This window comes from Vicugna pacos, chromosome 8, assembly GCF_048564905.1.
Source record: "Vicugna pacos chromosome 8, VicPac4, whole genome shotgun sequence".
NCBI classification, from domain to species: Eukaryota; Metazoa; Chordata; class Mammalia; order Artiodactyla; family Camelidae; genus Vicugna; species Vicugna pacos.
The window spans coordinates 46,306,946-46,320,007 of record NC_132994.1 but is presented as its reverse complement, the minus strand read 5'-3'; the positions used below and the strand labels follow the sequence as shown (position 1 = coordinate 46,320,007).

Sequence of the window (13,062 nt, the reverse complement as noted above, 5' to 3'; positions counted from 1 at the left end):
ACTCAATGGTAAAGTTAATCCAATGAAATATGATGTCAAAAACTGATGATGTGAAACACTGATCTAGAACCAATTGACTTTAAACAAATGAAACTACCGACAATGATTATCCTTAAGCACACTGACAACCCTTAGCAACAATGTAGCAAGTTGGTTGGCAAATATTTTAATCAATTAAATTGAAAAACAATAACCAATATGTAATTAGAAAGAAAAAAAATATAAGAATATAAAAAAGGAAGAGAAAGGGGGGAAAGGAAAGGGGATTTTTATCTTATTTAATCCAAATTTAAAAGAAAATCCTGACTGCGAAACAGTTACATTCTAAAAAAAAGTTCTTTGAATGCTGACAATAGGCACAGAATCACCTATTAGATCCTAAATAAAAATTATTTCTATGCCTGCTGTCCGCAAACTATGATTAAGGAGCATACTCCAGATACCACTAAATCCGTTTCCTTATTTGTTACCTAATCCCATCACAGCTAACTGAAGATATAATAACCACAGAGCTTACAGACAGGAGGGAAAAGGATCTGCTTTTGCCCATTTTTTAACCCACTTATACAGAAAGAAAAAATCAGCTAAACTATATGCTTGATTTTTCAAAACTAAAATAATATGAAAGGCCTCTCACTTTTTCCTTCAACTCTGATAAGCATAATAAAAACATTGCTTTATTTTTCTTATATGTTTGACCCAATAGCTTCAGGAATTCTGAAATAGTCTATATTAGGCTTCACTGAAGAAAGAGGGATTATCTGCATAATTTCTACTGCATCCAAAGAAATCTTTAAGTAGGTACAGAGGATTCATCATCAGGAGGCATATATTTACCTAGCAGGTATGCATGTTGTTTTAAAACCCTCTACAAATATTTCTGAGTTATAAAATGTAGGATGCATTTTGGCTTAATACCCTGTGTTCGGTACACTGTTATTTGGAGTTCTGGTATTTGCATTTTTCCAAGAACCATGGTTAAGAATAAAAGGCAGAGAAAACTGACCACTTCCTGCCTCCAAATAATGTCATACTCGCCTATGCTTAATTGATTTACAAGCTCAGATAAATGATAAACGCTATTTTCAGGTAAGCTGTGAATTATATTGAATGACTTTGAAAAAGAAAAGCCATGGCTTAGTTTGTTACCGAAGGAAGGCCTTGCTTAAAGTTCATGTCAACTTTCCATTCTGCAAAGCAACTCATCCACATAAAAATAGTCAAAAAGGACTTCATTTAATTAGTGATATATAGACTTTTGCATAGAAAAAGGTTACAAAGTAATGCAAAAAAAGACTAGGTACAGTAATTTTAAAACAAATATTTAAAAGTATAATTTTGCATAATGTTTAACATTCTCATAATGTTTATTGCTTTCTCCACACAGCAGAGAAATGAAGTGCATAATAATACATGCTGTGTCTTTATCTTTCAAACATAAAATCTCATGTGCTCAATTTCAAAGTATTAAGAGATTATTTTGTCATTAAACAAAATAAAAACAATAAAACCAAAACACCATTATGTAGCACTAGTCTAGGCATGGACCAAAATAATTTATGTACATCTCATTGCATACATTCATCCTGATTTGGGATCAAACACAATCACAGATTTGACAAAGAACACTTAAAAATTGTGGCTTTTCTCTTCCCAATGCTCTCTCCTTCTCTCATCACCTCCAGAAATGCAGCTTCTCCCCACAAGGTGACAAAAATAGATCTGACATGTTACCGGGATGAAGTGAAGAGGATAAATATGTCAAAATTATCCAAATGAAGCTGAATAAATTAATCTACACTTTTACAAACTGGAGAGTTTTCAAGTTGGTATGAATCAAATAGCCTCTGGTGGGCACACAGCAGGCAACTGCTCCTAGGTGCACTTTATAAAACGTAGCTACGGTTTATATAAAGAAGCACCATATTTTGAGCCATGAAAAAAAAAATATTTTGAGCCCTGGGGGTTTGCAGGCAGGGCAGAAATGCTTGTTAATCTGAGCACTGATGTAATAATTGCTTATACTAATGCACTGCTGAACGTCACCCCTTGGCAAGTCTGTACAAAGAAAGCAAACTAAGATAAAACTTGAACTTGAAAATTATTTATCCTTTTGGCCAATAAAAACCTGTTGGTTTCAAAAGAGTGCTCTTCTCTGGTACTGTGTGAAAATGTCTGCAGCCTAATGCAAGACTTCCATGCTTCTCCTTTCTTAACCTGACCTCTTTGCTCTTCTTTACTTGTGCAATGTTGTACGCTCAAAAGAAAACTTGATTAGTTCAGGCACTTATGACACATGAATATTTTTTTCCATCTAGTTTCAAGAGAATTCAGTCACGGCTTTTTCTTCCCCAATTCAAACATCCTGATGCTTGGCGGGATAGTACGGTCCATATATTTTCCGGGAAACTTCTAAAGGGAAACAAGTGTGAAGTTTTCAAAAGTTGCTGATGTCAGTTACCAAACTGTCTTAAACCAAAAAAAGAGAAAAAAGATAATAATACCACATTTCTACTTGTGAGGTTTGTGTCTCAAATAGCGTTCTCGTTCCTTTGTGGACCTTCAGACATCTGTATGGCTGCTTTCAGGGTGCAGAGATTTTAAGCTGACTCTGAAATGAAGGACATTCAGTGACTACTGCAAGAAGTTCAGTGAAAACTTAAAAAGCTCCCACTTCTGTCCCCCAGGGTCGGTAAGGTTTACTGTTTGTTCCGCTGCTTGTCTGCTGAGGGCTGGACGTGGCTGATACCGACAAGGGCGGACTGATGGCCGTGGCCGCTGCCACTGCCGCAGCCGCGTTTGGGGGGAGCATGGGGAAGGCCCCAGCGAAGGACAGCGGGAAGCTGTGCGCAGCGGCCGTGGCAGCTGCGGCGGCCGCGTGGACAGTGGCTGAGAGAGACAAGAGAGAAGTGGAGAGAGGTGGCACGCAGGGGGCGACACTGCCCGTTGACGGCATCCGAAGGGCGGAATCTGCGTGGGCAAACGTGGCCGTGAGGAGGGCGGAGCCGTGGGCAGGAGGCACTTCTGTCGTGGTGGAGAGGCGACAAGGCGTGGACTCCGACGCGTGGAGTCCGTTGGGTTGGAGCAGGGCTGCGGGGAGATGGTGGAAGGCCGCCGCCCAGTGGTGCGGATGCAGCGGGTGGTGGTGGTGGGCCAGAGAGGAGGTCATCGCCACCGCCTCCCGCTGCGAGGCGCACGTGCTGAGATGAGAGACCAGGCGCGCCCGCAGCGGATCGGAGGAGTCCAGGCCTTCCACGGAGCTCAGGTACCTTGCCACTTCTGTTAAGCACTCTCGGAATCCAATGCTCATGAAGTCCATAGCAAGAGCATGTGCGTCAAAGTAACCTAAAAGGAGGTGTGCGCAAAGTGGGGGCCAGGAGAGAGTGAGAAAGAGAATGATACAGTTACAAGGAGTAACCACCACTTACGTTCCACTCTGTTCTCCACAGATTTAAGTAGAAGGCCGATCCTTTCTGAAAACATTGCCAGCTATATATGGTTGTAATTTTGGCAAAAGTTAATAAAGTGTACTTTGCAATTCACATGTGCGACAACTCTGGCAATGCTATATACTACAGTTGTTCTTGCACCCAAATATCACAGTGGGGGAAAAATTAAGAACATCTGTGTTTCAAACACTTCCAGGAAAAAAAAAATGTGGTGTCTCTTCTTTTGTATTGTGGGACACTGAAATTCTCTAGAAAACTTTTTCACGGTAATGCAGAGTAGCAGTCTCTCTGTCTCTGTCGCATGACTTGGAGATTAAAGGGTTTATCTGTAACACTCTTGCTCTCCTGGCATTTATAAGAGATGTGAAATGCATATGAGCAGTTTGAGAACTTTTTTAGAAATGTGCTAGAAACTCTTAATAAATTCACAAATGCTTCTTGACTCATGATTTTTTTGGGCAACAAAATGAAAACATTACTTTCTATGAAAAAAAATCTGAAGAAAGCAGAATGATTAAAAAATTTTGGTTATGAATTTGAAGATCTTAATTTTCTATCAGGCAATAAAAAGCTTCTTTACTGATATGAAATTACTATAACTCCTAGTTTTCCCGAAGTTCAAATATGTATTTCTTTCATTGGTTAGCTTACTTTTTCCTGGCTTCCACCCAAGGAATAATGTATATTAATTTTGTCAGTGTGTATGCTGATACTCCCACAGCTAAGGTTACTACCATAAAAATAGCCAGAGTTGATCATGTTTATAAGAAGCTCTTTTTATCCAACAATAATACATTAGAACAGAAAAGAATAATGTCACCACTTTGAATTAGTAACCTCTAATATGTATAAGCATATCCTTTTCAGATTTTTTTCTCATTTGCAACTATTCCTTTGGAGCAATTTTCAAATTAAAAATTAGTCTACTCACTTTTGAGGTATATATACATAAATGACAAATATCACATTCAAAAAAGGTTATTTTCATCTAAGGCATTTACGTGATCTTTTTTATATTTTTGCAGATCAAAGTATTATCTGTATCATCTATTAACAATTAAACTTACTAATTATGTAATCAAAGTGCTTTGGAAAATAGTAGTCACAATATTTAAAGTCCTAGAGCTTGAATTCCAATAGAAATTTGTAACTCCCCAAAAGAAATTATGAGCAAAATGTATACCATTAAGATAATAACAAAAATAGCACAAAGCTGATATAACAGGGTACCACGAAATGTGGAAGATCAGCAACAAAAATGGTTATCATCCCAGGACTTCAGCATTGTTAGCAATAAAGCTCCTCGCCTTTGGAGAGAAAGCTCTTCCTGAAGAAGATGCCTACAAAGAAAGATGTCACAGAAGAGTCCTCAGGATTCTCTGTAAGGCTTTGCAGGCTTCTGACTTCCAGAAGAAGAAGGGAGGTAGTAATCAGAATAAGCAGAGTCTAGAAACCCAGAGGGATGTAGAAATTTAGGTTACTCTACTAAATCCTCTCTAGAAACGGCTGCAATACCAAGATAAAGAATAGACCAACAGAACTGAACCTCAGGGGCCTCCAAGAATTTTCATTAGTAGGCACAAGGTAATTGAAATTTGTGACTTGCTGGCTGTATGTTGTTGTATATGGCTGAGTTCTCTGGTGCATCTTAAGGAATATAAATTATGTAATTCCTATTCTATTGCTGAATGCGGAGGGAAATGACCATAAACAGCTGTTTCCTGTAAATGGATCTTGGGCCAACAATAATAGCACACAGGTCCCCACCACTTCCATCACTGCTCTACGGGCTTTAAGTGAATAAACTCACAACAACCTGGTGAAGTGAACACTCTTCACTGTCCTCATTTTACAGTGAGGAAACTGGGGCTCAGAGAGGGTTAGTCATTTACCCAGGGTCACAGAGCTAAAAAAGTGGCAGAGGAAGAATTTGAAACCAGGCAACCAACTGCAGAGTCTCTGACCTTCACCAGTACATTTTGAGGCCCCCATAGCAGTTGTGAGTCTTTAACAATTTGAGCCCACACAGCCAGCCCCTCTTCTTTGGGGCCCACATGCTCTCCTGCCAGATGACCTCTCTAATGACCTGGCAGTCAGGTGACGTGTATGAAGTTTGCTAGGAAATGTCTGTTCACAAACTATTTTGGGATGAATTTTAGGACTGTTCAGGTAGCCAAGAATAGCAACCAAGATAGAACTTAGCTCTTATAATAAGGTGTAAGAACAAATATTACTCTTTAAAAGCATTGCTAATGCCAAATATTTGAAATGCTGATAAAAATTCTTAGTCTTGTAGCTAACAATGCCAAGGGGAGTAAAAAATCAAACAACTTCCTGCACCATCGCTGACTTGATCAGCCTCCTCACAGCCTGAGGTCACAACTGTAGAGACAGAATCACAGGGCTGGAGGGGCCTTGAAAGCTCCAAGTGCGAGTGTAGACCTCACAGTGCAGCCCAGCACTTCTGTCCAGGCTTAAAGGCGAGGCAGTGGCCAAGGTGGGCTCTTCTCTATTATGCAAGAATATTTGCATCTTACGCTGAGGGTAACATTTTATTAATGAGTAGAAACCACAATTCCATACCCATTCAGGGTGGTTATTCATGCAGGATGGTTCCCTGAGAAAGTACAACAGAGGGTAAGTCACACCCCATGTGGGAGGGCTTCCCTTTACAATGATCACCCCCCACCTAACACAGGAAGAAGATGGTGATGGTCAGGGATGATATTCTACAGGTCCTCAGCAGTATGGCCGTTCTGGAGTTAAATACAGAAACATTCGTATACCAATTAGCAAAGAGCTACTCCCCTTCAATGCCCTGCCCCTGCTCTGATCTAGGGCAAACTATGACACCATGTAGTCAAAGGCTGATGCTGAGCAGAGAGAAGCCTCCAGGGTGCAGCTGACGCAGTTAGCCTCCTGTGGTACCCTCTCCTTATCCAGTTATCAAATATATGGAAAAGCATCCTTGGCTAAGATGAATACCAAGGCCTGCTTGAAGGGTGAAAAGAATACAGAAGGGCAAAATCAAGTCTGAACGGTGTGTGAGAAGTGGGATAATGAAATGGGAGTGAATAGGACAGCTTTCGGGATCTCAGGTCCATTTTTAGCATGGAGTAAGGGTCCATCCCTGACCCCCTGGATGATTCCTCCCAGAATCATTATCCAGGACAGAAGACATCTCTCCAGGGCACTGGCCCAGGGCATCTGCTCCTGTTGGCTCTCCACAGGCATGACACAGCTCCAGCAATGGTTTCCAGGACAGAGGCTCACTACCTGCACTTCAAATGCTCTGTGTGGTCTAAATCCAAGACCAACCAAACTCTGAGAGCAACAAAGTACATAATTCTAGACTCACTTCTTTCAGAATAGCTGTATTATATTGACTCCCATCCCTGATGTAATGGAGGGAGTGGGTGAAGGGAAAGAAAAGAAAAGAGGATTGCTTCTAACCTCCTGTTTATGTTTGGATGTTTGTGTGTTTGTTTTGTCTTTCTGTACAAATTCCAGCATGCACTTCTGAAAGTCCCAGACAAATCTCTGACCAGGCTGCTGTGAATACAGCTTTACTCCCACAGTATTATGAAAGCAAACACAAGCCCAGGGTCAAGTGCTTCTTTTGTTCCAGAAGTTCTTTCCCACGAGTTCAATCCTGCCATTAGCATTGATTTCCACGGCTTTAATCTGGGACCTCCTATCTCAGTTTGTTAAAAAACTGTTCCACTATGACTTCCTTCCAATCTTAGGGAGAAAAAGTGAAAAGAGAAAGGTGGAAAGGGGGAAAAAATGAAGTCATCCACTTACCTTTACCCCCGGTTGCCTGGAGCATCTTTAAATGATCCACTGTCATCTGCAATATTTCGGCTTTTTCTAACTTTGCAGAGCCCTGCACAAACAAATAATAAAGTCTTAGAAGTCCTGCAGAAATGAATTTGGAAAAATTTACTCTGAATTTTCAATTTTCCACCTCACTAGAAAATTCTGAATTTAATTTTTTCACAGAAAAATGTGAGTTTTTTCCTGCCTTTACATACAAACACTAATTATGTCACACCCAATGCCATTTTAACTTTTAAAGACTAAGAGGCATAATAAATAATTTTAAATCACAAAAATAATTTTACTATGAGCATTCCACCACAACTATTCCAACCGCAAAAGTCTCAAGTTTTGCATCCAATTCTGTCGTGGTTAATAATATACTTTATTTTATTAGGGGATGTACTATACTCTTACATAACATAAGTCTAGATCAGTTGAATCCAACTCTGGAGTAAAAGGAGATAGGATCTCATCAAATTATTGTTAAAAGTGTATTTTTCAAAAACAGAAAATTCTAATTTGCCTTTAAGGTAATTCATACGACACCACTGGTAAGTAAAACCAAAAGTGCAAAGGGAAGACTTTCAAGGTTTTTTTTTCTCCCCAATAATTACCAGTAGGTGTCACTGTAAATTCCAAGACCATAAACAAGAAAGCATAATCTACCTCTTCTCTAACAAGCATCAGAAATGCTTAAGGATATTTGAACCATTTAAAATAGTTCTTAATAAAATTATCTTGGAAATGTATTTTATGTGCCTTCCCCCATTTAAAAACAAGGCAACCCCTGGAAACCAAACCAATTTAAATACAAATATGCCACTTCAAACTGTCTCAGAGGGCTGTGGATGGCTTCTAATTTCTTGGAAGAGCTAAATAATTAAATCAGTATGTTTTTTTTTTGAAAAGGAAACTGAAGTTTATTTCAGGTTCCTATGCTTTACTTGTTTTGTGACAATTGTCAGCACCCAGTACATGGTGAGAGTGCCAGAGTTATTTCAACTGCTCAAAAGAACACTCTTCTAATCATCCTGTGATGGGGCCAGCTCACTAGGGTTGGTCGCCAAGCTCAGCAAATGGGAAAGCCTGTGTTTATGGTAACTAACTGCCAGACAACTGAGGTTGGCTTTTAAGGTTTAAGTTGACATTTAAGGGGAAAAAAAAAATCTAACAAACCAAGAAAAAAAATCACCAAACTTCTCCTCATAACTGTAGACATTTCAGTACGCAAAGTAAAAACCTCACTGATTACTGATATTTTCATTTTCAGCCTATTTTCATGAGAAACGCTTCTAATTAAAACTACCATTTGCATGTCACGTTTAACTTATCAAAGACAGTTTCAGCCTATAGAATGCGTGCCTTTTTTTCTCTTAAAAATGTATAACCAATAACATATGACATCTTGTACTTCTGTCAATGTTCAATTTTTCCTTGAAGATGAACAGTAGTTTCAATGAAAGTGACTAATAACAAAACTGCAGTTTCTGGATAATTTCCAAGGGCTTTGTAGAGCTTGCTTTATAATGTTTGTGGTTCATGAAGCGAACAACAAAATGAAATAAACAAACAACTGCTGTCCTATGCCCTATTTGAATTTAATTGAAAGTATCTCAACAAGTTATGAGATGCCATATTCTTCATAAGATGCTCTTAGAAATCTGACCATTCGCCATCACGGTGGGAGGAAAAATATAACTTTTCCAAAACAACAAAGGAAGATTCAAACGTTTGGCTTCCTACTTTACTAAGTGTGCAAAACCTTTTATTTTTTTGGTGAAGGAATACTTGAATTCTCAAAAGGGGAGTTTATGGCTAGTTTGAGTTTTACCAAACTTCCACAAAGATGTCTCAAATGTGACATCATTCTATTAACCCAGAGATTAAAAATGAAACCAACTGGTTTGGTAAATAAATTTTGTTAGTATTATTTTTAGGAAATGGAGCTAGAGATGTTACTTCTTCAGCTTTCGTTACTTTTTAAAATAAAAAGCTTACTTTTTTTCAATAGTTTGGGACAAGAATGAAATTTCACATATGATACATCTTTTTAAAATTTTTTTTTAAAAGAGTACTACACACAGCTTGGTTTTTAAACAAAACCACTACTGGTATTCATAGAAAGAACAGAGAAAGCATGAACATGTTACCCTTAAGGGGAAAATAAGCTAGAGAATGGAAATGTTTTTCAACTTCATGATGGATTATGTTTTTAATAGTTTTGCCACAACAAAGCATTTTATTGAAATAGCTGCTCTGTGCCAGATCAGGGCACATACACCATTATTTTAATGAGCTTTAACAAGAACCCACATTCCCAGATGAGAGAATCAGATTTTTTGAGCTCTTTGGTGGGGTGGTCAGGGGTGGGGGCGGCTTACTTGTTTTTCAAAAGCGGTTGGCACCAGTCGTCTCAACTCTGATAAACTGTTATTTATCCGATCTCGACGCCTTTTCTCTATTATCTATCCCCAAAAAGCAAAACAACAAAAGTCTATGAATACACAAATAATAAAACTGCTCATCATGGAAAAATATAACTGCTACACATAAGGCTGGATTACATGAAATAAAAAGAAAAAAAACCACATACCCCTCTCCTTTTCTTTCTTGCCATAATCTGAGATGTTGTCGTTGGAGAATTCGATCTAATCACAGAGCTAGTACTTTGCCTAAGAAGTAAGGAGAGTTTGTCAGGTGCTGTATTAACATAACAATGTTTCTTCTGGGTGCTTGATGGTACATATTAATAAATATTCAGAGTGATGGCACAGGTCAGGTCCGTGTTATTTTATTCTTAATTCGTGCTCTTAACATATTTAACATGCTTTCAGCCCTTATATCTCTTTTCAGGTAGGAATCATGCCTTTTTTTCCCCCCCTTTTAATCTTAATGAGTCATCCAGACGCCAAATTCACTGGCAAAAACATCCCTAAACTTTTATTAGGTCTCCCAGTGAAATAATTATGGGGAGTCAGGTGAGAAGTTAGATATTAGTACTTCCTGGTTCCACTCATAAATGTTTCTTAAAAGTCAGCTAATCTCTAATAGCATCCCTCCTCCTCCCTCTGGTCAGACCCACTGAACAAAGCAAAGCTCTTTTAAAGTAAGGGCCATGTTTAGCACTACTATAACAGATACACCGTCATCACATGTTGTTCCTAGATGCAATCTTCAAAATAAACAGGTTACCTTATTATTTCAAAACTTCAATTAGTCACACAGGAAAAAAAATGACAAATTCAATGTTTTCTACACTAATCTACCAAAACAATGCCCACAAATTAAAAATGCCACTGATAGAAAAATCAAAATTAGATCAACTACTAGGTAAACGTTTTACTTGAAAATAAAACCCTAGGTATCTCTCAGCCTTCAATCTAAGGTTAAACCTCTCAGAGTTGTAATCCATCTTGAGTTTGCTAATGAAAAAATATTTTATATTGAAAGTTCAATCACATCGCTACTCTGTCACTTGTAACTTTTACGACCCTTTTTAGGATGTATCTGTTTCTCTTCCTAATTCACGGATACTCTCCTTCTTCATGTTCTCAAATTCTCCAGTTTCCTGTTATTTGTTCTCTCTCATTTTAGAAATGTTGCACACACCAGGTTCTTATTACCTCACTTTCTCACTTCTGGATCTTATTTCTGAATTAACTGCTCCCCTCATTCCCACCCCTTCTCAACTGGTTTTACCTTTCACATGACATCTTTTGTTTTTCAGATCTTATTTTTTAAGATGACACAACCACACTTTAATAATTAGAAGATACTTTGCAAACAACGTTTCATGTGAGATATCTTTTCTTCTGCCGGTTCCAGGCTTTGGTCTGCATATATTAGAATAATAATATTGAAAGAAAACCAGTTTTTCAAAGGTAGAAAGAATTCTGCTCTTTGAATGACAGTTGCAGATAAATAATTAAGGCGCTTCTGGGGATGCCAATTAGAAGCAATTATCATTTGACCCGCCTTGGCACTAAAACGCCTCCGTAACTTCCCTCTGTCACTGGAGTTAAGGTCTGGCTTCCGTGATCACGACCCCGATCTTTTCCAGACTTAAGAACAAGCAGTCAAAGAGGTGATGCCCTTACAGCTGTCACTCACTCTCCCGTCAACCAAGTCACACACGATCAACCCAGAGATTTCAACCTATTTAGCCTTGACATCGCAAATTGATTTAATTTCTCCAAAAAGCAAGTCATCTTTCAGTCTCTTAAAACTGTTTTTCAATCAAATTTTTTTCTCTTCGCCTGGCCCATTCTGAAAGTGCTCCCAAATACAGTTTCGGTGGCGGGAGCGTCGCCGGTCGCCCGGACGTGCCAGTCCGCGCGCCCAACGCTGACAGCCCGGGACCCTCCTTCGCCAACTCCTGCACTCTTTCAGTCGCGTCCCCCGTCCTCTCCGCCCCACCACTAGAGTGAAAACCCACATGCCTCGCCCCACCCCAATGCACGCTTCGTGAGCGCCCACCACTCAAAAGTTTTTCGGGCAAAACTTTCCCGTTCAGTTAGAACGCCGCGGAGAGGAACCTCGGGATTTCCAAGGAGCCGCTGGTACACAAAGCTCCCCGACGCCTCTGGCTCCGGACAGCTCCCGCCGAGCCCGCGCTCACCCCGAGTAATTGTTCTCGCTCCCCACGTCGATGGTCTCGTCCATGTCGCTCTCAGAGGTCGTCTCCTCGCAAGGGCGCTTCATCGCGGCGAAGACCGCGCGGGGCACAGCCAGTCCCGAGGCACGGACGCTAAGCGGGACGCAGCGCCCTCCCTGCCTGTCTCCTCCCTCCCTGCCTCCCTCCCCGCCTCCTCCCTCCCTCGGCCGGGGCAGGCGCGGCTCCGGCGGCGGCGCGGTCGGCTCCTCGCGGCTCTTTCCCACGCCGCAACCCAGCTCGGCTGCAAGAGCCGGCGCCGGCCACGCCTCCCCGCGGGGGCGGGGCCCCTCGCTCACCACCCGCGCGCAAGTCCCCGCCACCCCGCCGGGCACCGCCTCCTCGGGGGTCTGCGTGGCCCGCGATTGGCTGGGACGGAGGGGCGGGGCCGCGCTCGCCAATGCCTGCCGCGGAGCTAGGGCAGAGGCGTGGGAACGCGGCCGCGCATCTGGGGCCCGGGATCCGAGCGCGGGCGGGGAGAGGCCGCGGTGAGCGTGAGCGCAAAGTTGCTAACTCTAGACAGGGAAGCGTGCGGACGTGGGCACTGGCGCGGGCGCGGGTGCGGCGGGGGCGGGCCGGCGAGGGGCGGGCCCTGGACGTCGGTGTTTGGCGCTCCCGCGCATCCAGCCGTCTGCCAGTGAACTTTCAGTCCTGTGTTTAAAGAATAACCCCAAGAGCGTGGCTGAGTGTGAGCGAGCGTGTGTGACGTCGGGAGGCGCCGTGGCTTAACCGAACCGCCCCACTCGGCTGTCCCTTGTCTGGACCAAAACTGCTGACTGACTGACCCTGGCGGTCACAGTTGCCCTCTGGGGTTTTTGAAAACCTTAAATCAAAGTTGCTTTTCTCCCTGGCAACTCCCAAGGCTACTTCCGCGGCCTCTGGGCTGTGAACAGATAAGGACGTGAGTTTCCCCGACCAGGTACTTACCCGCTGGCGGTCGGAGGGTCTGAGAGACCGGCTGCCAGACGATTTTCGATTTGCTCTAAATCACTTCTCTCCTTTCGGCCACTGGGGCTGTGGATAATAGATCCCGCTGAGTAGCCGTGGGCTGGAGTTGTGTCTGCTCTGGTGGTAGGAAGGACTAGGGCAGTGATGCGGGTATTTCAGGACACAATTTTAGTAACCTTTCAAATTCGACTT

General features: G+C 41.7%; 1 protein-coding gene across 1 annotated transcript; it reads right to left on the bottom strand.

The window, feature by feature from the left end:
• Positions 1-1,343: 1,343 nt before the first annotated feature.
• On the bottom strand, positions 1,344-12,138 carry HEY2 (hes related family bHLH transcription factor with YRPW motif 2). The gene is made up of 5 exons (XM_006217688.4): positions 11,890-12,138; positions 9,865-9,943; positions 9,653-9,736; positions 7,254-7,335; positions 1,344-3,345 (listed from the first exon to the last, which is right to left on the bottom strand). The coding sequence occupies exons 1-5, from the start codon at positions 11,970-11,972 to the stop codon at positions 2,660-2,662; spliced, it is 1,014 nt and encodes a 337-aa protein (XP_006217750.1). The 5' UTR covers positions 11,973-12,138; the 3' UTR covers positions 1,344-2,659.
• Between the last annotated feature and the right edge of the window lie 924 nt (positions 12,139-13,062).